At 43.1% G+C, this 24,969-nt stretch overlaps 1 protein-coding gene across 3 annotated transcripts in view; it reads right to left on the bottom strand.

The window, feature by feature from the left end:
• Positions 1-24,969, bottom strand: part of LOC120032847 (serine/threonine-protein kinase TAO2-like) — a 37,123-nt gene extending 12,154 nt beyond the window's left edge. For 2 of the 3 annotated variants that reach the window (XM_038979060.1, XM_038979073.1), the window contains exons 1-16: positions 24,454-24,969; positions 15,745-15,885; positions 15,471-15,542; positions 15,144-15,245; positions 15,015-15,060; positions 14,764-14,860; positions 12,998-13,111; positions 12,756-12,847; positions 12,325-12,418; positions 12,041-12,122; positions 11,756-11,923; positions 10,787-10,993; positions 10,392-10,520; positions 9,870-10,106; positions 7,775-7,903; positions 2,424-2,627 (exon numbers count right to left, since the gene is read on the bottom strand). In XM_038979060.1, coding sequence (XP_038834988.1) covers positions 2,424-2,627; positions 7,775-7,903; positions 9,870-10,106; positions 10,392-10,520; positions 10,787-10,993; positions 11,756-11,923; positions 12,041-12,122; positions 12,325-12,418; positions 12,756-12,847; positions 12,998-13,111; positions 14,764-14,860; positions 15,015-15,060; positions 15,144-15,245; positions 15,471-15,542; positions 15,745-15,876 — 1,905 coding nt within the window. In that variant the 5' untranslated portion in view covers positions 15,877-15,885; positions 24,454-24,969. Of the gene's footprint in view, positions 1-2,423; positions 2,628-7,774; positions 7,904-9,869; positions 10,107-10,391; positions 10,521-10,786; positions 10,994-11,755; positions 11,924-12,040; positions 12,123-12,324; positions 12,419-12,755; positions 12,848-12,997; positions 13,112-14,763; positions 14,861-15,014; positions 15,061-15,143; positions 15,246-15,470; positions 15,543-15,744; positions 16,107-24,453 lie in introns of those variants that run through there. The other variant, XM_038979065.1, reaches the window with a different exon arrangement.

Genomic DNA, 24,969 nt, shown 5'->3' with positions numbered 1-24,969 from the left:
TCCAGCGACGGTGGGTTTGTGCCCATAAGCGACGCTGTTGCCGGTGATGTCTGGTGAGGACCTGCCTTACAACAGGCCTACAAGCCCTCAGTCCAGCCTCTCTCAGCCTATTGCAGACAGTCTGAGCACTGGAGGAGGGATTGTGTGTTCCTGGTGTAATTCGGGCAGTTGTTGTTGCCATCCTGTACCTGTCCCGCAGGTGTGATGTTTAGATGTACCGATCCTGTGCAGGTGTTGTTACACGTGGTCTGCCACTGCGAGGACGATCAGCTGTCCGTCCTGTAGCGCGTTTCACAGTACGGACATTGCAATTTATTGCCCTGGCCACATCTGCAGTCCTCATGCCTCCTGGCAGCATGCCTAAGGCATGTTCACGCAGATGAATAGGGACCCGGGACATCTTTCTTTTTGTGTTTTTCAGAGTCAGTAGAAAGGCCTCTTTAGTCTCCTAAGTTTTCATAACTGTGACCTTAATTGCCTACCGTCTGTAAGCTGTGTCTTAACTTCTCTAGGATAGGGGGCAGCATTTTCACTTTTGGATAAATAGCATGCCCAATTTCAACTTCCTTCTACTCATCCCCAGAATATAAGATATGCATATTATTAGTAGATTTGGATAGAAAACACTCTGAAGTTTCTAAAACTGTTTGAATCATGTCTGAGTATAACAGAACTTATGTAGCAGGCAAAACCCCGAGGACTAACCATTCAGATTTTTTTTTTTTTTAGGTCACTGTCTGTTCAATGAGATTTCATTGGGATACTAGATTTCTAAGGGACTTGTTTGCAGTTCCTACCGCTTCCACTGGATGTCACCAGTCTTTGGAAATTGGTTGAGGTTATTCCTTTGTGCAATGAAGAAGTACGGCCATCTTGAATCAGTGTAACGTTATGTGTACTGTTTGAGAGTTGCGCAATACTAGAAAAGTAGCAATAGTTTGTTGTCCTCCTGTATTGAAAACAGATAGACCCGTCTTCAATTTGATCGATTATTAACGTTTAAAAATACCTAAAGTTTTATTACAAAAGTAGTTTGAAATGTTTTGGCAGAGTTTACACGTAACTTTTGAGATATTTTGTAGTGACGTTGCGCAAATTGGAAGCTGTTTTTTTCTGGATCAAACGCGCCAAATAAATGGACATTTTGGATATATATGGACGGAATTAATTGAACAAAAGGACCATTTGTGATGTTTATTGGACATATTGGAGTGCCAACAAAAGAAGCTTGTCAAAGGTAAGGCATGATTTATATTTTATTTCTGCGTTTTGTGTTGCGCCTGCAGGGTTGAAATATGCTACACTCTCTTTGTTTACTGTTGTGCTATCATCAGATAATAGCATCTTATGCTTTCGCCGAAAAGCCTTTTTGAAATCTGACATGTTGGCTGGATTCACAACGAGTGTAGCTTTAATTTGGTATCTTACATGTGTGATTTAATGAAAGTTTGAATTTTATATCATTTTATTTGAATTTGGCGCTCTGCATTTTCCCTGGCTTTTGGCCAAGTGGGACGCAAGCGTCCCCCCTATCCCAGAGAGGTTAACGACCATTCCACAGGTGCATGTTCATTAATTGTTTATGGTTCATTGAACAAGCATGGGAAACAGTATTTAAACCCTTTACAATGAAGATCTGTGAAGTTTAGATTTTTACGAATTATCTTTCAAAGACAGGTTCCTGAAAAGGGGAGTTTATTTACAACCTGGATTGCCTGTCTTTGCAATTCATTTATTTTCATTTGCGCTTATTAGTACATTTAGCAAGCAGATTCCATGGGAATTTGTTATTACTCATACTAATTTTGTTAGCATTCTAGTAATACACACCCAATGGGCTTTGTGTTTTTTGGCGCATCCTTGTGTACTAAGCCGGTAAAACCGTAAATCCGGGGATGAGAGATGGATGGTATAACGATATGAAAATATGGATAACGCCCAAACCTATTGCTAATCAATTCAAATTTTGTGCGAATCACACGACTATGACGTGTGGCTCTAAATCGAGGCAACAGTTGTATTAGATGTGACTTTGAAAAATAGCAAAATTGCCAATCAAAATAATTGTTTTATCACATTAGCCATATTTTTGGGAATTGATTCTGATTTGAAGCATATAAAGTTTACATGTAAAAACTATTTCTATCTTAAATAACTTCTGCTTGAAGTCGATAATGGTGTGTGTGGGGGGTTCTAAGGGTTATGCTAGATGGTGATGGACAGGTCTGCCAATTAAAACCGGTGGCTGTTTTCACCGCTCCGGTCATAAGCTTCCATTCAACTCGATTTAAGTTCAGTTCTGAGGCGCTGTGAAACCAGATGGTTTGACAGAGAGCCGGCTGGTGGACGAGACCTCTCTGAGCAGGTCAATCTCCCCCAGTAATATACCTATACTATTAGGTACTACAATAGGTCTGCTATACCTCTCTGAGCAGGTCTTGTTCCAGGTTGTGTCGGGCCAGCAGCATCTTCCTCTTGTACTGGCGACACTGCAGCTCGTAGTACTGCCTCTGTCTCCTCAGCAGCCCCGCCTCCTCCTCCGCCTGCAGCTGCTGCAGACACTCCTTCTGACGCACCAGCCATTCCTGCTTCTCCCGCTTAGGGGTCGACTGGTTCTCATTCAGTTCCTAATAGAAACACAGGGGGAATGGTTAGAGGGTGATACCAGCAATTCCTGCTTCTCCCGCTTAGGGGTCGACTGGTTCTCATTCGGTTCCCAGTATAAAACAACAGGGGGAAGGTTTAGAGAGTGACACCAGCCACTCATTACAACACAGGGGGAAGGGTTGAAGGTAGGGACGTGACAAATTGCTCATAAAATTCCACGTAATTTCACAAAGCAGAGTAATGGTCCTATTACGTATGTATAAACACTAGGGCAATTAAGTTAAATGTACCGCAGTCATATACCATTGAAAGCGCCTCGGCTAGGGCATGTTTTTGTGTCTAAGGGTACACTCAGGCTTTTTAAATGCAGACAAAACCTTCTCCAGAGAAGGTTTCGAAGTGCCACTGAACGGGCATTTTACTTGTCTGTAAAGGAATGCCGCTTCTGAAGAGGAACTAACTGTCAATAAAATTATCTCGAGCTGCCTGCATCTCCCATAGCAAGCTAGCAAGGGATGGAGAGAGAGGGGAGGGGCACAGTATAGGCAGGTCGGCCACCAGACAGACTGAGTCAGAACCGTGCACTAGGTCTATCTATCGGCAATCAAAAGCTGCATCTCGCAATTTCTAGCAGTAAAAAAAACTTCAGTAAAGCAGGGCCTATCATCAATGAATAGGCTAGGGGAACAGACAGAAGACTGAACACACACCTGCATCGTTAGTGAAGAGAAAGAGCAGACGAGCCAGCTGCACTGTGATAAAAAATTTAAAAATCCGTAGGATTACAAATAATTTGAAAACTGCAAATAAACCGCAAGAACAGATACATTGTTTGATGAAAACATCATCATTTTAAACCTTGCTTACATTTGTATACGATGACTTGGTTCTCTATTATGCATGGGAATACTTGGGAATAGATTTCTAAAAATGTTTAGCTGATTTGTGGAGCTGATTTCCTGGTGTTTTTACAGTCTTATGTGCAACAAGAAAACGTTTATTATTTGTTATATATTTTGCTTAGAAAAATTGGGGGGCCAAATAACATTTGGCCTGCGGGCCGCCAGTTGAGGAACCCTGGGTTAGGGGGTGACACAAGCCAATCAAAACAACACAGGGGGAAGGGAACAAGGTTGTCGTGTGGTTGGAACAAGGTGTTAAGTTCATGTTTTAAGTATCCCTATATTTATGTTATTACGGGGCTATCACTAAGTCAAGAGTGCGCATGCGCAGGAAGTCTTGTCGTTGATGGACCTAGCCTTGAGTGTAATGGCTACCTTGTAGTGTGTTCATATAGTATAGTAAACTTTGTTAAACTGGAACCTTGTCGTTGTGTCATTTCGAGTTAACATTGGTAGCAGAGGATGGTTTCTAACTACAACGTGCCACCTCGCTTCGACGAGAAGAGGTCGTACGAAAGTTGGAAAAATGAACTGGGAATCTGGATACGCGTTACTAATCTGGACGCGAAAAAGCAAGCACTTGCGGTGGTATTATCGCTCGAGGGAAGAGCGAGAGATACAGCACTGGAAATATCCGTTGAGGATTTGAACAAGGATGACGGTATGGGAACTTTGATCACAGCACTGGATTCTGTATTTCTCAAAGAAGAGAAAGACCGTGCCTACGAGGCATATTCAAACTTTGACAGTGTTACGAGAGATATTTCGGTTGCAATGGCAGACTACATCATTGATTTCGAACAGAGGTACAATAGGATGCGCAAGTATGACATGGTTCTCCCAGATGCAGTGCTAGCGTTCAAGTTGCTAGACACTGCTTGTCTAGATGGTAGGGAGAAACAGTTGGCTTTGACTGCTTGTACTGTGCTGACTTTTGCATCTATGAAGTCGGCACTAAAAAGAATATTTGGTGAGAAGACGTCTGTCGCGCCAATAACAGATGGAATGCAAGTGAGTGACGCAGCATATTACACCGAGCAGCACAGAAAAGGCGCCAACAAGTCACGTTCTCAAGACAACCAGAAGAGGGCGCCATTTCCCAGCACAAATCCACTGGACACATATGGAAGGAGATCGAAATGTGCTATTTGTCAAAGCACTTACCATTGGGTTAAAGACTGTCCTCATAAAAATGAACAAGTTAAACTAACAGAGGAAAATGTAAACACAGAGATAGAGCAGTGTAACATTACACTGTTTTCAAATGAATCTGCTTCTGATACTGAGATTTTTATAGTTGAATCCTTAGGATCTGCTGTGATTGATACTGCATGTACACGGACAGTGTGTGGTGCAAAATGGCTTGATAGCTATGTCAGTGAACTAAATATGAAAGAAGTACAAAATATGATTGACACACCAAGCAACAGAGCTTTCAAATTTGGAGACGGGAGAATTGTCCATTCTACCAAGAGAGTTAAGATACCAGCAAAAATTGGTCAGACTAAGTGTCACATTGAAACAGAGGTGGTCCCTACAGATATCCCCTTACTATTAAGCAAAGCTTCCCTCAAGAAGGCAGAGGCTGTACTAGACATAAAAAATGACACGGCAGTGATGTTTAAACAACCAGTGACTCTTGAACTTACTACCTCAGGCCACTATTGTGTAAACATTTTAGACAAAGACATCACACAGAGTCCATGCAAAAATGAGATTCTGACTGACACAGAGCACATGAAGATTCTGACAGTCACAGAGAACATGAGCACTAAAGAAAAACACAAAGTATTGTTAAAGCTTTACAAACAGTTTGGACATGATACAGTTAACAGACTTCAGAAGTTACTCAGCAGTTCAGGGAATAATGATGATGAGAAGTACGAAACTGGAAACAAAGTGTACTACAAACGAGTTGACTGTCAAGAGTGGAAAGGACCGGGAGTAGTCATTGGTCAAGATGGTGTGGTGATATTTGTGAGGCACGGAGGCATGATTGTCAGGGTGCATCACTCAAGATTGCGGAAAGTAAATGATCAACAAGATAGAGGGGCTGTTGCTGAGAATCAGTCTCCTAATGAAAATGACAAAAAGGACACAGTAACAGACACAAACCTACCAGATGTCGCATCCGATGATATGGACACCGAAACTAACACAGGAAATGGAGCAGAGACCTTCAACCATGCCACAGGTAATACTGTTGAGCGTTCAAATGAGGAAAACATTCAACAGCCACATGTGTTAAGAGAACATGGTTGTTCCAATCTGAAAACTGGACAAACTGTTAAATACACGGACAGAGAAAGTGGTATTCCACATACAGCAACCGTCATTGGACGAGCAGGAAAAGCAAAACACAAAAACTGGTACAACTTGCAGTACTCTGAACCAGCTACACTTTCTGGTACAAGAGGGTCAGCTGACCTGCCACTTGTAGATAATATCAGAATTGAACCAATGGAAAAATCGAGAAAAACAGAATGACATTCAAAATGATGATGTACTTGAAACAAAGGACGTGTCATTTGACTCAGCTAAGCTAGATGAGCTCAGTAATTGGAGGAAAAATGGAGTGTTTGAGGAAGTCAAAGACATTGGCCAAAAGTGCGTCTCAACAAGGTGGGTGTGTACCCTTAAAGAATCCTTAACTGGAATAGTGCCCAAAGCACGTCTAGTGGCTAGAGGTTGAGGAGCTGGCTGCTAAAGAACTCCCAAAAGACTCACCGACATGCGCCTCAGAGTCACTCAGATTGCTGATGTCAGTGATCTGCCAGAAAAAATGGAAACTTAATTCCATAGACATAAAATCTGGATTTTTGCAGGGAACAGAGCTGTCAAGGGACATTCACATCCGACTCCGCCCGAAGCTTAAAGTGAAGGAACTCTGTGGAAAATAAAAAAGTGTGTGTATGGACTGGCAGATGGATCACTCTACTGGTACAACAAAGTCAAGGCAACAATGCTGAATACAGGTGGAAAAATGTCACAAGTGGATCCTGCAGTCTTCTATTGGCTTGATCAAGACTGCAATGTGACTGGAGTACTTGCCTGTCATGTTGATGACTTTATCTGGGGTGGCTCAGAGACCTTTGCTTCAACTGTGATTCCACACCTCAAAGCTGTTTTCTAGGTTGGCCGTGAGGAGCATGATCATTTTTGTTATGTTGGCATAGAGTTTATTACAGTTGATGGAAAAATACTGATGCAACAGGAGAGCTATATCAAGAATCTTCAACCTATCCACATGGATTCTTCAAGAGCCGTACAAAGGAATTCCCCTCTATGTGGAATTGAAGCTGGTCAATTGAGGTCAAAGATGGGACAAATTTTATGGGCTGCGAGACAGAGTAGACCTGGTTTGATGGTTGCAACTTGGCATCTAACACAAAACACGCCACTGTACAAACCATTCATGAGGCAAACAAAGTTGTTCGTAAACTGAAATCACAACAAGTGACTTTAAAGTTTCAGCATGTTGGAAAAGATGACTCTTTGAAACTAGTTGTCTTCCGTGATGCTTCGCTAGGTTATCACTGGTGGGACAAAACGGCACTTCCTACCTGTAGTTTGTGTCACTGACAACTACTCATTAGTTGATGCTGTGAAGTCAACCAAGTCTGTCACAGAGAAAATACTTTGAGATTAGCAGCATCAAGGAACTTATTCAAGCACAGAGAATCCAGCGGATTCTGTGGTAGACCACAAAGGAACAGCTTGCTGACTGTCTGACTAAAAAAGGAGCATCCGGTCTTGTGCTCCTACAGGCTCTCGCTCCTACAGGCTCTCAGTAATGGAAAGTGGCAGCTTGAGTAATACAAATAAGAACTGTCACACAACCCATTTGTAATGGGGATCTTGAATAATACTTGGACATTTAATTATGTTGTTGATGTTTTATTTGTCTTTAAATAAAAGGGGGAGATTGTTAAGTTCATGTTTTAAGTATCCCTATATTTATGTTATTACGGGGCTATCACTCAGTCAAGAGTGCGCATGCGCAGGAAGTCTTGTCGTTGTTGGACCTAGCCTTGAGTGTAATGGCTACCTTGTAGTGTGTTCATATAGTATAGTAAACTTTGTTAAACTGGAACCTTGTCGTTGTGTCATTTCGAGTTAACACAAGGTTGTCGTGTGGTTGGAACAAGGTTGTCGTGTGGTTGGAACAAGGTTGTCGTGTGGTTGGAACAAGGTTGCCGTGTGGTTGGAACAAGGTTGCCGTGTGGTTGGAACAAGGTTGCCGTGTGGTTGGAATAAGGTTGTACCTCTTTGAGCTGGTCCTTGCGCTGGCGGTACTGGCGTTTCTGAGACTCCAGTAGACTGGTCAGCTCTTTCTTCTGCTGGCTCAGGATATGCTGCTGGAACTTCTTCTCCTCAGCTAGGGCTGCCTTGGTCTGGAGAGAGAGGTATTTGATTAGGATCCCCATTAGCTGTTGCAAAAGCAGCAGCTACTCTTCCTGGGGTCCACACAAAACATGAAATAATACAGAACATTAATAGACAAAAACAGAACTACAACAATGCATGTTTTTTTTTTGAAGACACGCGTAGCTTACATTTCAATACATACACAAACTATCTAGGTCAAATAGGGGAGAGGCGTTATACCGTGAGATGTTTTTTTAAACCAGGTTTGCTGTTCATTTGAGCAATATGAGATGGAAAGTAGTTCCATGCAATAATAGCTCTCTCTATATAATACTGTACGCTTTCTTGAATTTGTTCTGGATTTGGGGACTGCGAAAAGACCCCTGGTGGGGGCCAGAGCTGTGTGTGTAAGTTGACGATGCAAACAATTTGGGATTTTCAACACATTTCTAATAAAAAGAAGAAGTGATGCAGTAAGTCTCTCCTCAACTCTTAGCCAAGAGACTGGCATGCATAGAATTTATATCAGCCCTCTGATTACAGTGAAGAGCAAGATGTTCCACTCTGTTCTGGGCCAACACTAGCTCTTTCCTTGCACCACTTGAACACACGACTGGATAATAATCAAGATTAGACTAAACTAGAGCCTGCTGGACTTGTTTTTGAAATGTGGTCATCAAAAAAGCAGAGCATCTCTTTATTACAGACAGACCACTCCCCATCTTTACAACCATTGAATCTATATGTTTTGACCATGACAGTTTACAATCTAAGGTAACACCAAGTAATTCAACAGCCACACCATTCATTAACAGATTCAGCTGAGGTCTAGAACTTAGGGAATGATTTGTACAAAATACAATGCTCTTAGTTTTAGAGATGTTCAGGACCAGTTTATTACTGGCCACCCATTCCAAAACAGACTGCAACTGTTAAGGGTTTCAGTGACTTCATTAGCTGTGGTTGCTGATGCGTATATGGTTGAATCATCAGCATACATGGAGACACATGCTTTGTTTAATGCCAGTGGCAGGTAATTGGTAAAAAATAGAAAAGAAAAGAGGGCCTAGAGAGCTGCCCTGCGGTACACCACATTTTAGGTGTTTGACATTAGAGAAGCTCCAATTAAAGAAAACCCTTTGAGTTCTATTAGATAGATTGCCATATCATGGATTCAGAGCGGAGGTTGAAAAGCCATAACACATGTTTTTTTAAACATATTATGGTCAATCATTTCAAAGGCTGCACTGAAATCTAACAGTACAGCTCACACAATCTTATTATCAATTTCTTTCAGTCATTTGTGTCAGTGTAGTACATGTTGAGTACCCTTCTCTATAAGCAAAATAATTGGCAACATCAAAAGGTTTTGAGATGAAAAAGCCATCTAATTCGATAAAAGATGGGAGTTGAATTTGTCTTTCTGCCCATAATTTCATTTTAAGTACTCCAAGTTTTTTTCCATCATTCTTTCCATAATTGATCTTGGCTTCATAATACAGTTTCTTCTTCTTTGTTGAGTTTAGTCATCGTTTCTTAATTTGCAGTAAGCCAGACTTATTAGCCACTCCTTTTGCTCCATCTCCTTCACCATTACAGTTGTTCAATTCCTCATTAATCCATGGAGCCTTAACAGTTTTAGCAGGCAGTTTCGTAACAGGTCCATGTTTATCAATAATTGGAAGAAGCAATTTCCTAAATTCATCAAGTGCAGCATCTGGATGCTCCTTATTAATCACATTAGACCAACAAAAATGTTTATCATCATGCAAAATATTTTGTATGATCTCTTATACACTATTTTAGGCCCAGCTTTTGGAACTTTGGCCTTCCTGGATATAGCCACAATATTGGGAAGAAGGGAGAAAAATAATACATTCTGTTCATCTTTCCACAGTACCACTTCCCTACTTCTTGCCCGGTTTGACCCCCCTCTCCTCAAACTCTGGTTTTCCACCCCTCCTTCTTTCCTCCAGTCCCGCCATCCCTCACCTCCTTCTCCAGTATGGCCTGGTGTTTCTTGCCCAGTTTGTCCCCCTCTCCTCCGAAGGTGTTCCTCTGGTTCTCCAGCTCTTTGTCTAGTCTCAGCTGGTGCTCATCCATCTCAGCCTTCAGCTTGTTCTCCAGGCCCATCAACTGTTTCTGGTGCTGCCTCCTCATCCTCTTATAGCCGGACATCTGCTCCCTCAGCGCTGAGCCCTGCTCGTGCTCCTGGATCTGACGAGTAACCTGGAGAGAGAGTGGGGAGGAGAGAGAGTGGGGAGGAGAGAGAGAGAGAGAGAGGGAATGTGTCTCAATAGTATCTGACATCTGAGTTTTCGATTGAGCCTGCCTGGAGACAGGTGGGTGGGGTTTTCAGTTGTGGGACAGTTCCATTGGATCGCAGGCAAACTCAATCAAGCTCAGGCAAAGTAATTGTAAGAAAACAATAAAAGCGTTCATAGTAGTATGAGAGAGGGGTTAGGGGTTGTGCTAGTGGTTGGGTCAGAGACAGGGGTTTGGGGATGTGCTTACCAGGGAGGCCGTGCGGATGGTGGCGAAGTGGTCCCGGTTGCGGTAGTAGGCCCTGCGGCGGGCGGTTGACGAGGGCTGCTGCTGGTCTATCTCTGGCTGGTATGGGTCATCATAGATATTATCCTGACCCTGGGGGAGGGGGACAAGGAGAGAGAATTCAGGAGGAGAGGGAAGTTTAATTAATGTCCACAAAAAAAACGAATTGCACACACCTGATATACTTACCACATACACACACCACCATCTTCTTTCTCTCTAGCACACACGCACGACACACACACCTCTCAGACTTACGGTAGGGCGATGTATGATGGAGACTGTTCTCTCCCTCAGTCATCATAACCACCCCCCCTTTCCTCATCGCATTTACACACACACTACTCTCTCAGACTTACAGTAGGGCGGTGTATAATGGAGGAGTTGGAGGTGACCGTGTGCTCTCCCTCGGTCATCATGGCCATCTCGTTGCTGTCGTCGGAGCCGTCCGCCAGGCTGTTGACCGAGGAGCTCTGGGAGCTGGCGGAGATGGACATACTGGGCACAGACTGGGAACTCTCCATGCTGCCCACAGTGCCCGTGCGCAGCAGGTACTGCTCCACCTCCTGGGTGAGAGGGAGGGGGAAGGAGAGAGGGGGAAAAAATAGATTTTATACACAGACAGGCAGGCAGAGACAGAAAGTTAACATGAGATACAATGCCTTCAGAAAGTATTCACACCCCTAGACTTTTCCCAAATGTTGTGTTACAGCCTGCATTTAAAATGGATTACATTGAGATGTGTGTAGGCCAGTGACACAAATACCCCGTAATGTCAAAGTCGAATTGTTTAGACATTTAAAAAAATGAAAAGCTGAAATATCTTGAGTCAATAAGTATTCAACCCCTTTGTCATAGCAAAGCCTAAATACATTCAGGAGAACAAATGTGCTTAACAAGTCATAAGTTGCATGGACTCACACTGTGTGCAATAATAATGTCTAACATTATTTTTGAATAACTACCTCATCTCTGTACACACATACAATTACTGAGGTCCCCCAGTCGAGCTGTGAATTTCAAACACAGATTCAACCACCAATACCAAGGAGGTTTTCCAATACTTTGCAAAGAAGGGAACCTATTGGTAGATGGGTAAAAAAAAAAAAGCAGACATTGAATATCTCTTTGAATATATTTAATCAATTTTGAATTAAGGTTGTAACAACAAAATGTGGAATAAGTCAAGTGGTATGAATACTTTCTGAAGGCGCTGTAAGTGAACGACACAGATCTGCCCTAACAAGTGTGCCCCGTACCACCACCTCCCCAACCTACAACCAGAGGTCGTCCATTATGGGCCTTATTAACATGGGCGGAGCTCCTACCTCCTCCTCCTCGCCTCCCTCTGGGGTGGGTCCGTTGTGCGCTTCGTGGAAGAGGATCTTCTTCATCTTCCTGTACTGAAGGTTGTCCAGCTCCCGCACTGCGTCCTTGGTTCTCGCTATCAGGTCCATCACCGCCGTCAGGGGACGCTCACGACACAGAAACCGGTGCTACAGACGGGGGAAGAAAGGGGGGGGGGGGGGGGGGGGGGTGAAAAGAGTTAGAGAGAAATTGAGGAAGAGAGGAGGAACGAGGAAGAGGTGTGTGTGTGTGTGTTGCACTCTTACATTGAGCAACACATCAGAGATAGGCCTGTCCTGTGGAATCTTCTGTAGACAGGAGTCCACAAAGTTACGGAAATAATCAGACCTGCGGCGCAAGAGAGAAGAGAGAGAGCTGGTGAGTGAGCGAAAGAGAGCGTTGAGAGACAACGAGACAGTGATGTACAGGCGAGATCATGAAAAAAGGAGTTCAAGAGTTAAGAAATTGAGAGGGGGGGTTAGGTGAATGACAGACGGATAAGTGAGTGGAGAGTGTTGCATGAGGGAGAAAGAGGGAGAGTGATGCTCACCAGTGATTGGACGCTAGGACGGGGCTCTCGTTCTGCGCGATGTGGTATAAGGCACTCATAGCATTCATATTGAACAGAGGCGGCTTCCTCTCCGCTAAAGGGAGACAAGGAAGAGAGAGAGAGAGAAGGGTACAAAAAGAAGAGGAGCGAGAGATCAATCGAGAGAAGGTGACCAAGTGATAGAGAGAAGGGAGAGAGAGGACGTGTTCGCTCGCAGCCAAAGCAGCTTAGCGCTGAGTCTCTTAAATCCCAGTAACAATGCCGGAACAAACAGACAACAGACTATTACCAACTCCCAGGGGTTAGGTCAGACCACTCAGACAGTGAGGGCCTGCGGGGTTAAGATGCCGTCATATTTCCTGTATTATGCTACATTGTTAGTTTTAACCTCTGAAATCTCTCTCTTTCTTGATGTGGTGTGCGATGCCTACCCAGCTCTATACAGGTGATGCCCAGAGACCAGACGTCCACCTTGCCGTCGTACTGACCCTCGTCCATCGCTAGGATCACTTCCGGAGCCATCCTGGAAAAAGAGTGAACCATCCCTTTATAAATCAGCCACTGGTGTGTAGGGCAGTGGGTGGGGGAGGATTTGTAGATTCACGGGAGAGGACCAGCAGTACTTTGGCCTTCAAGGAATTGAATAGTCCAGTTTGCATTTCTAGCTCCTCACCAGTAGGGGGTTCCTACAAAGGAGTTGGCGGGGGCAACAATGGAGGCAGAGCCAAAGTCTCCCAGCTTCACCTGGCCAGGCTCTGTCAGGAGGATGTTCCCTGCCTTCACATCCCTGAGAGGAGAAGAGCAATGTTGACACAATGTGACAAAAACAATGTTGACACAATGTGACAAAAACAATGTTGACACAATGTGACAAAAACAATGTTGACACAATGTGACAAAAACAATGTTGACAACGGTAACACAATGTTAACGTTGACAGCGCAGAGATAACGACGTTGAACGTATTAATTTAACCCAGGGGTGGGCAAACGTTTTGGCTCGAGGGCCACAGCAGAATTTCAAAAATCAACGGAGGGCCGCACAGATTTTGGGGGGGGCTGATTTGTAGGCCAAAATCAATTTGCGGGCCAGAAAAAGGGCAGTTAAAATATATATATATATCCATGGTAATTTCTGCATACTTTCCATACAATTGTAGACGTTCAAGAGTAGCCTGGAGTGTTTTCTTAACCCATGATCATTTCCACCCCCCAGAAAATATTCATATATAACCCTGATTTGACCCTTAACCATGAAAGACCCTTAAGGCTAGAAACCTCTTTGCGATCGTGACATACCCTATATAGCATATATGGTATAGAAGAGAATAGGACCCGGTTTCCCAAAAGTATCTTAAGGCTAAGTTTATCGTTAGAACCTTCGTAGGAGAATCGTTCAAATCGCCAAGCCATCATTATTAACGTCGTACTTGAAAAAACGGTTGGAATCTAACGCCTACCCCGGACCACGCGAACACTAATTGTGTCATTACATGCTTTTTTTGCCCTCTCGAATCCCTTTTTATACAGCTGATCTCCGCTAAAACAGAATCACATGGCTTAACCGTCTGACCGCGAAAACTTCAGAACAAAGTTGACTACAAATACAAAGTTGCCCATGTCTTTGCAATTGACACAAACAAGAGACGTATAAAAAAATGCTTTAAAATAAAAACCGAGACATCTGCACAAAGATATAAAACAGTAAACTATAGGCCCATTTCAATCATATTAAAATACATTTCATATTCAATCAATTGACTTTGATTTTGCTACTTGTAGGCTACTGTCTCAATATATTGCATGATGTGTAGCCTAACATGTGAGCAATGTGCCAAATCTGTGATTAATTGCATTTTTATTGGGTAAGCATTAGAGTAAGCTGCCTCAATATTTGCAGCCGTAGGTGGTAATATCTCTCGCTCTTTCTCCGATTGCGTCAGTATTGCGGAAAAATTTGAATGTTAAGGAAATATTTGAATGGAGAAAGCTGATCCGAGAGCAGCGATCCTATCAGTGACGACACGCCCCCGACGAAGCACGTGTAGTGGCGTTTTTGGGGAAAACGCGTGTTCCATCTTCGGCCGTTGTAGGAAAGAGCCATAGTTAAAAACACTAGTAGGCCTAAGTTCCATCGCTATCGGGGAAAATGGACCCTGGCTATTAAAACCACAATGGAATGACCATTGAAACGGCACTGAGTAAAATCCCTGAGACGTTACGGAGATATTGTAGAACCAATGACGACAGACTAGACTGAAAGACGCAGCAATGAAAACAGAACTGGAATTGAACGGCCAGAATCGCTCTAAGACACTGCAGTGACAGCACACGGACAACACAGTAGCATGGACCGAGAGACTGTAGTAGTAGTAGTTTGTAGTAGTAGTCCCTTTGGATAAAAGAGTCCGCTAAATGGCATATATTTTTATTATATTACCTGTGGATCATGTTGTGGGAGTGAAGATAGGCCAAGCCCAGCAGTGCACCATGGGTAATAGCAGCTATTTCCACCTCCTGTAGTGGCTTCTTGTGAACTACAGAGAGACAAAGAGAGAGACAGAAAGAGAGAAAAAGAAAGAGCAAGAGAGGGACAGAGTCCAGTTATACACAGAGCTTCAAAAACATGCTAAATGACCTTAAAAACATGACTCAAAACAATCCCTGCAGGTGTTTCCGTGGTGCACTAACCTTCGAGAAGATCGGAGGCGGAGCCTAAACAGTACTCCATCACCAGCTGAGGGAGGGAGGGGAAGGGGACAGATTATTAGTAGACACTCAAATAGTGTAACTGGGGGCACACACACTGCTAATACTGACCCATGCTGTGTGTTCTCTGAGGTAGCATCCTCTGTACTCGATGGTGTTGGGATGACGAAGCTTCTGGAGGAACTTCACCTCCTTGATGATATCCTGCCATTTCTGAGGAGAACAAGCGAGAGCAGGGGTTAATACCAAACATCAGGCCACAGGGAATCATGGAAAATAGACTAAAAGTCGATGGTTTAGAGACAAGTCTAAGCCATTCTTGAATAGCCTATGTAAGGGTTCTGACTCTGGTCCTGAGTGTGCAGGCATTTGTTCCAGCCAAGCACTAACACATCCGTTTCTATTCATCAACTTAAGTGTGCGCGCGCGTTCCCTCACCTCGTTGGACTGCTTGCCAGTGTAGGACATCTTCTTGATGGCCACCACCTCGTTGTTGCGCACATCTCGGGCCTGTCGGACACAGCATCGAGAAAGACAGTGACGCACACACACTCCATTCAAACCTTCAAATACTGGAAACAATAACAAGAGGTTCTGGCTCATACAAACTCTCAAAACACCTCGTCACACACGTTGACAAGGAGAGCAAACACACACACACACACTTTCTTAATCAAAACTCTCCCCTCCCCCTAATAAAAGGTTCCCTTACAAAGTAGACGGCCCCGAAGCTGCCATGGCCGATCTCTCGGAGGTCAGCGAAAAGCTTCTCGGGGTCATCTCTGTAGAAGAGCTCAGCCACATCCGGGTCCTTTAGATTGCCCGCCCGCACACTCGAGGGCATAGCCAGGGCCTGGTGGACAGAGGGAGATAATTTGGTGGGAATGAGAGACGGGTCTAGGGCGATAGAGGTAGAGGATCCAGAGAGAGAAAGGGTGTGGAGAAGAGTGGATAGAGAAGAAGAGAAAGGTGGAAATGGTGGGAAAAGAAAGTGAGCGGGACAGAACAGAGATTAGAAGGGTAGGGGAATAGAGGAAGAGGTAGAGAGAGAGTAGGGGAATAGAGGAAGAGGTAGAGCGAGAGAGTCTAGGAGAAAAGAGTTAGAGGGTCTAGGTGAATAGAGGAAGAGGTAGAGAGAGAGTGTAGGAGAAAAGAGAGAGAGTGCAGGGGAATAGAGAAGCGGTAGAGAGTAGGGCCGGGTGATATGGCCAAAATATCACATGGTATTTTTCACGGTATTTTATGTTTTTGATTAAGAAAAGTTCTACATTTGCTTTATGAGTAGTGCGTGACCCTAGGGTGCAAACACAAACTCAGCAAAAAAAGAAACGTCCTCTCACTGTCAACTGCGTTTATTTTCAGCAAACTTAACAGGTGTAAATATTTGTATGAACATAAGATTCAACAACCGACAAACTGAACAGGTTCCACAAACATGTGACTAACAGAAATTAAATAATGTGTCCCTGAACAAAGGGGGGGGGGGGTCAAGATCAAAAGTAACAGTCAGTATCCGGTGTGGCCACCAGCTGCATTAAGTACTGCAGTGCATCTCCTACTCATGGACTGCACCAGATTTGCCAGTTCTTGCTGTGAGGTGTTACCCCACTCTTCCACCAAGGCACCTGCAAGTTCCCGGACATTTCATGGGGGGGAATGGCCCTAGCCCTCACCTTCCGATCCAACAGGTCCCAGACGTGCTCAATGGGACTGAGATCCAGGCTCTTTGCTGGCCTTGGCAGAACACTGACATTCCTGTCTTGCAGGAAATCACACAGAACGAGCAGTATGGCTGGTGGCATTGTCATGCTAGAGGGTCATGTCAGGATGAGCCTGCAGGAAGGGTACCACATGAGGGAGGAGGATGTCTTCCGTGTAACGCACAGCGTTGAGATTGCCTGCAATGACAACAAGCTCAGTCCGATGATGCTGTGACACACTGCCCCAGACCATGATGGACCATCCACCTACAAAATTGATCCCGCTCCAGAGTACAGGCCTCGGTGTAACGCTCATTCCTTCGACGATAAATGCGAATCTGACCATCACCCCTGGTGAGACTTTTGCCAGTCCTGTCTGGTCCAGCGACGGTGGGTTTGTGCCCATAGGCGACGCTGTTGCCGGTAATGTCTGGTGAGGACCTGCCTTACAACAGGCCTACAAGCCCTCAGTCCAGCCTCTCTCAGCCTATCACGGACAGTCTGAGCAATGATGGAGGGATTTGTGCATTCCTGGTGTAACTCGGGCAGATGTTGCCATCCTGTACCTGTCCCGCAGGTGTGATGTTCGGATGTACCGATCCTGTGCAGGTGTTGTTACACGTGGTCTGCCACCGCAAGGACGATAAGCTGTCCGTCCTGTCTCCCTGTAGCGATGTCTTAGGTGTCTCACAGTTCGGACATTGCATTTATTGCCCTGGCCACATCTGCAGCATGCCTAAGGCACATTCACACAGATGAGCAGGGACCCGGGGCATCTTTCTTTTTGTGTTTTTCAGAGTCAGTAGAAAGGCCTCTTTAGTGTCTTAAGTTTCTATAACTGTGACCTTAATTGCCTACCGTCTGTAAGCTGTTCGTGTCTTAACGACGGTTCCACAGGTGCATGTTCATTAATTGTTTATGGTTCATTGAACAAGCATGAGAAACAGCGTTTAAATACTTTACAATGAAGATCTGTGAAGTTTGGATTTTTACGAATTATCTTTGAAAGACAGGGTCCTGAAAATGGGACGTTTCATTTTTTTGCTGAGTTTATATTCAAAATTATTTCAAATCGGTCTTTCTCCATTCTGATTGTTTTATACTGTTCAATTCAACTTCACCCTAAAATAATTGCCTGCATTTCCATCAATTTCTGCATTTCCTGCAATCATTTGAGATCATTTCAACAGTGCCACGATATGGGCAAAAAATACTAGGCCTTATTTTTAACCAAATGTTGCAATTGCGATTTAGATCAAAACACTTGGGTGAACTTTTGGAATCATGGAAATAGAACGTTTATTATAATTCTAAAGTTAGAATAAAAATAATAGTGGGCACTTTGAATACTGTGTTGTTTGACATGACAACGAATGAAAATGTCACGGACGAGTTATTGTGACAGGGTAGGAAACAAAGTGATGTTCTGTGTTTCCTAGGGGACCCTATTGGCTACATTAAATCTTTATTCATATAGCCAACATATTCATGCTTCGCCTATTCCTCTTTGATTTAGAAGATACTGTTGCACAAACATGCTGATTTAAGCCTCTACCAGTACTGGTATCAGGCTGTATTAGCCAGCTACGTTTGCTCTGACTCAGTACTTTTATTAGCTAGCCAACTAACTAGCGATTAGCATTAGTGGCTAACACGATTTAGCTTAAACCTGATGAGGATAGAGGGCGCTATTTACACTTTTGGGGAAAAACGTGCCCAATTTAAACGGCCTCGTACTCTATTCTTGCTCGTACAATATGCATATTATTATTACTATTGGATAGAAAACACTCTCTAGTTTCTAAAACCGTTTGAATTTTGTCTGTGAGTAAAACAGAACTCATTTGGCAGCACACTTTCTGACCAGGAAGTGGAAAGTCTGAAAATTATGCTCTGTTCAAGGGCCTGCCTATAAATGGGCATGACACGTATGAGTATACATGCACGTCATACACCTTCCCCTAGATGTCAAGAGGACGTGAGAGAAGAAAGGAAGTGTTTATCTTGGTCTGAGGTGGAATAAATCATCTTGGCACGACGAGTCATCCATTTTTTTTTTCTGGAGAGCGCGCAGATGGACCTGGAATTGCCTTTTGAAAACCTGTCGTTATAGGCGAATACTATCTCCGGCTTTGATTTTATTTGATACATGTCACAATATCATCGTAAAGTATGTTTTTTCAATATAGTTTTAATAGATTATTTAAAAAATTTCGGGACGTTACGCGTGTTGCGTTGTCTGTGTTTGTTGACGATGGGGAGCTTCGCGCCACTTGGCCAGTGTCCTTGCTCAATCAAGAGGGAAAAACGATGTTCTAAATCCAAACAACGACTGTTCTGTACAAAGGACCCCTTGTCCAACATTCTGATGGAAGATCACCAAAAGTAGGACCCATTTTGTGATGCTATTTCATATATGTGTCGAACTGTGTACTAGTAGTTTTGCGCCCAGGTTTTGGCCACTCTCCTCGCTATAACATAAGCCTTATGTCGTAATGAAGATATTTTTAGAATTCTAACACTGCGATTGCATTAAGAACTAGTGTTACTATCATTTCCTATACAACATGTATTTTTTTGTAATGTTTATGAATTGCTATTTGGTCAGAATAGGTGAGAGTCTAATAGAAATATCCGCACATTCTGGGAAATAGAAGCTACGTTAGCATAATGGATAACCACTGATTTCAGCTCTAAATATGCACATTTTCGAACAAAACATAAGTGTATGTATAACCTGATGTTATAGGACTGTCATCTGAGGAAAGTTTATGAAGGTTAGTGAAAATTGATATCTTTTGCTGGTTTATTCGCTAACGCTAACGTGCCTATTGCTATCGCTAACGTGCCTTGATGAATGAATGCGGTTGTGTGTAGGCTATTGTAGTAAGCTAATATAATGCTATAGTGTTTTCGCTGTAAAACACTTAAAAAATCTGAAATATTGGCTGGATTCACAAGATGCTTGTCTTTCATTTCTGTACACGATGCATTTTTCAGAAATGTTTTATGATGAGTATTTAGGTATTCCACGTTGGTCTCTATATTTACTCTGGCTGCTTCGGTGCTATTTTTGACGGTAGCTGTGATGGTAGCTGCAATGTAAAACTGATTTATACCTCAAATATGCAAATTTTTCGAACAAAACATAGATTTATTGTGTAACATGTTATAAGACTGTCATCTGATGAAGTTGTTTCTTGGTTAGTTTGGTTGGTTCTTGGTTAGTTAGGTTGGCTTTGTGCATGCTACCTGTGCTGTGAAAAATGTCTGTCCTTCTTTGTATTTGGTGGTGAGCTAACATAAATATATGTGGTGTTTTCGCTGTAAAACATTTAAAAAATCGGACATGTTGACTGGATTCACAAGATGTGTATCTTTCATTTGCTGTATTGGACTTGTTAATGTGTGAAAGTTAAATATTTCTAAAAAATATTTTTTGAATTTCGCGCTCTGCCTTGTCAGTGGAATGTGGGAGGAGTTCCGCTAGCGGAACGCTGGGGCTAGACAGGTTAATTAACTTGCTAAGAAAATACAAACTAGCTGTTTGCAGACGTAAGAAACACACACTAATATTGCAATTATAGAACGCATGTGGATTTTTATGAAGATCAAAGTGGAAACATCGTTGTCATCAACATTGTTGCATGTGCTGCATTGACCATGCAGACTGAACACACGTGTCTCGTGGTCAAGCAACAACAAATGTGCTCCTTGAGTGACGGGGTGGGACTAGGTCTGTGTGGAAAGCGGCATGGAGAGAGCGGAGAGGGATGACTCAAGTAGCGGAGTAAACTATAACAATGGACGTTACACACGGCCTATCACATTTAACAAACCAAACATTCAAATACTGTTATAGAAGGTAAAGCAAAAACCCAAACCGGTCCGTGCATAACTACCGGTATATAGTAAAATACGGTATACCGCCCAGCCCTAGTAGAGTGTAGGGGAATAGAGGTAGAGAGAGAGAGAAAGAAAGGTAGAGAACAAGTGCGGAGATACGAGAGAAACAAAAAGAGAGGGAGGCTAGTTCTCACAAAGTGCACTTAATAACAAACCCATATTAAAAATGTATTATACGTCTCAACCTCGGCAGAGAGCGCTAGCGTACATATCACGATGGACACACAAACATTCACTACAGCTATATAAAACACAGTCCCCTCTGTCTAAGTGTAAATCAAAGTGCTGTGAGAGCTGAGACATGGTTTACACATAACTTAAAAAGGTGCTACACAGGATTTTATTTTTGTACTGTAATTTCAGAAAATGCCCATAATATATCTGCAGTGACTGTGGAATGATAGTCTTTCACAGGATTTCTCACATCCCAGTGTTGTGATTGGCTGGGATATTTGCCTATTGATTTCTCCCGCTGGAGCAGCATCTGTTGTCAAACTAGGAAAGCTGTTCTGACTTTGTGGCTGTGTTATCTAGTGGAAATCGCTCTGTCATTTCCTTGATGCTAAAATTACACACTGTTCGCTCAATTTCTGTTTATGTGAGAACACAAACAATGAATAGTGTAGGGAATCATTGTACCATCTAAAATCGCTGAGAAATATTTCCAATACCAGAAAATATATATATATATATATATATTTTTTACAGCTGTTTAAAGCTGGTGGACCAACACCGAAAGTAAAAGGCTCAAGCCTAGATAAAACAGCCACAAATTCAGAACAGCTTTCCCATTTTGACTCTCGGCGTGAGAAATCATTAGGCCTATATCACAGTCAATCACAACACTGACAGGTAAGTAATACTGTGATATACTGTCATTCCACAATTACTGCGTGGACATAGGCTAGTGCTTTTGCTGTTCGTTAGGCCTACTCATCTCGTTGGCTGATGAAAAGTAAATGTGGAATTAGATAAGAACGCTCAATTCTTCTACATTGTTGAATAATAAGACATTAAAACTATGAAATAACACATATGGAATATTGTAGTAACTAAAGAAGTGTTACACAAACCAAAACATATTTTATATTTCAGATTATTCAAAGTAGCCACCCTTTGCCTTGATGACAGCTTTGCACACGCTTGGCATTCTCTCAACCAGCTTCATGAGGTAGTCACCTGGAATGCATTTCAATTAACAGGTGTGCCTTGTTAAAAGTTTATTTGTGGAATTTCTTTCCTTCTTAATGTGTTTGCGCCAATCAGTTGTGTTGTGACAAGGTAGGGGTGGTATACAGAAGATAGCCCTATTTGGTAAAAGACCAAGTCCATATTATGGCAAGAATAGCTCAAATAAGCAAAGAGAAACATACTTTAAGACATGAAGGTCAGTCAATCAGGAAAATATCAAGAACTTTGAAAGTTTCAAGTGCAGTCGCAAAAACCAACAAGCGCTATGATGAAACTGCCTCTCATGAGGACCGCCACAGGAAAGGAAGACCCAGAGTACCTCTGCTGCAGAGGTTAAGTTCATTAGTTACCTGCACCTTAGATTGCAGCCCAAATAAATGCTTCACAGAGTTCAAGTAACAGACACATCTCAACATCAACTGTTCAGAAGAGATTGTATGAATCAGGCCTTCATCATCAAATTGCTGCAAAGAAACCATTACTAAAGGACACCAATGAGAAGAAGAGACTTGCTTGGGCCAAGAGACACAAGCAATGGACATTAGACTGGTGGAAATGTGTCCGTTGGTCTGATGAGTCCAAATGTGAGATTTTTGGTTCCAATCGCTGTGTCTTTGTGAGACGCAGAGTAGGCGAACGGATTGACCTCCGCATGTGTGGTCCCCACCGTGAAGCATGGAGGTGGTGTGATGGTGCTTTGCTGGTGACACTGTCAGTGATTTATTTAGAATTCTGTAGAATTCCTATCTGGTTTGCGCTTAGTGGGACTTTAATTAGATTTTTTAACAGGATAATGATCCGAAACACAGCTCCAGGCTGTGTAAGGGCTATTTGACCAAGAAGGAGAGTGATGGAGTGCTGCATCAGATGACTATCCCGATAAAAACAGCCAAGTCCCTATTCAAACACTCTTCAAATGCATCCTCCTTCCTCCCTCGAAATAGTCACTGATCTCACATGGTTGTACAGGTGCGAGCATGGCCTTCCATCGTGATGATTTCTCCAGTCATGTCATGCAAGATCAGTGATTAGCCTATTTCAAGGAATAAAGAAAGGAAGGATGCCTAAGTCTAGGTCGGTTTTGAGTGTGACCGCTGGAGAGGAACTAGCAGAGCTAACGTAACCAGCTCCAGTGATTCAGTCTGGAGTGAATGCATCAAGACATCGCCTTAGGGCCCCCACTGGGCTTTGGATGCACTCTTTAAATCAACCCTTCAAAATAATGTGTTCGCAAAACAATTGTTTGTGTTAGCAAGCAAGAGTGTGTGTAGGGGGGGGGGGGGGGGGGGGGAGAGGACATAACATGTCTGTACATTATATGGACTTCATAGAAATCCAGTGAACCAAACCCATGACTTTAGGGTCAAATATTCAATATGCTCTGTTACAAAGTAACAGTCTATCGGTGCTCAATTCGAGACTCATGTTAGCACAGAAGACCTTCATCTTGATCTAGTTAACTGCGATATCATCAGTGGCTACACAGCATATCACCGATAGGTGTTGTCAAGCAATAAACACCAGGGAGTTATTGCAGCTGATGTGAATTGATGGCCTATATTGTTGGTTTGAAATTGATCCAATTCTCCAACGTTACACTAATTTCCATTCCCTATTTTTCCTCGTTTTGTTCCAGTATGCATTCACCCTTTTTACAGTGTGATGTGAATCATAGTAAAGTAGGTAGCTAGTAGCTGAACTGTGGGTAAATTAACGTGGGGGCCTGTGCATTCAACTAAGGGAATTGCTCATGACAGCACAAACATTCATTTTTATTTATTTAACCTTTCCAAAGAACAAATTCTTATTTACAACGATGGCATTCGAACAGTGGGTTAACTGCCTTGTTAAGGGGCAGAATGACACATGTTTAGCTTGTCAGCTTGGGGATTCGATCTAGCAACCTTTCTGGCCCAATGCTCTAACCACTAGGCTACCTGCCACCCCAACATGATCTGACTGATCTAGCCATGTAGCAAGACTAACTAATTCTGGAAGAAAGGACTTGGATCATGGAATGCTTGGCTACAATAAAACCAGTGTGTGTCATTCATTCTATTTCTATGTCGTCATGCCATGTAATGAGTCTTGTGTGACAGACGGGTTTCGAACCCTGGTCTCGCCCTAGGTTGAAGATGGGATATATTTTCAACTAGGACCTAGGCTAAAGTTAGGTCTTGCCTCACCATGCATGGGTCTCACTCACTTTTAACTTTGTTAACTACACGTTTACAAGTATGTCTATGCTCAAATAGTGGTTGTCATTGAGATAGCTAGCTAGTTATCCACATTGGACTATGTCATAGTTATAGATGGATAATTTTTTGGGCTCAGGCATGTCAATGTCAGCTGAGTTTAGCATGTTGGCTAATTAACTATCAATGGATGTCTGCAAACACCATACCGTCGTTAGTTTAGTAAGCTAGTTAACTATGCCTTGCCAGCAATGTCAGTTAGCTGGTTAGCTAACTAGCTGGCCAGTCAATTAATTTCAGTCAATTGATATGAAAACTATTCTGATGCTAAATACGCGCTAAGGCCAGAATCGGAAACTGGCTAACTAGCGCCAAGATGGACGGCTAGTTAGCTAGCCATCATTGTTGATAATAAATTGCAACACTTACCACGGCTTGTTATGATACCGCTCTACCTACAGAAAAAAAAAAATATCCAATATCCGTAGCTAGTAACCTTAGCGGTGGTCTCTTCAATGGGGGGGTGGTCTCAAATCGACGTACGATGCATTGTCATCGATTTCCTTCTCACATACATCCGACGACGAATTTGATTTGTTCTCAATTTCCTAGGCTAGCTATCGGTAGGGCTGAGCAGAAGCTAGCTAGCTTAGCTAGCTGTCTGACTAGCTACTTAATCCGTCCCGAATTGGTGAGCCACTAGCCAGTTAGCTTAGCTGGCTAGCTACTAGCTAACGTTAGCTGTATTCGGGGTGCGGCTGGTCTTCTTCCACCTCGCCTGCTCCCCTTCCTTTCATATCGTATTGTATCACTACATCCGTCTTTCCGTCAAGTTCCAAAAATGTCTAATATGCTTCTCCCCGTCAGTGTTTTTCTGTCTCACACCTTTTTTTTGTTCAGAAAAACCCCCCAAGATGGCTGTGAGTGGGGCGGGAGCCATGCGGA

This window comes from Salvelinus namaycush, chromosome 3 (assembly GCF_016432855.1).
Source record: "Salvelinus namaycush isolate Seneca chromosome 3, SaNama_1.0, whole genome shotgun sequence".
Classification (NCBI taxonomy): domain Eukaryota; kingdom Metazoa; phylum Chordata; class Actinopteri; order Salmoniformes; family Salmonidae; genus Salvelinus; species Salvelinus namaycush.
The sequence above is the reverse complement of the archived record's forward strand: the minus strand, read 5'-3'. Positions and strand labels throughout refer to the sequence as shown.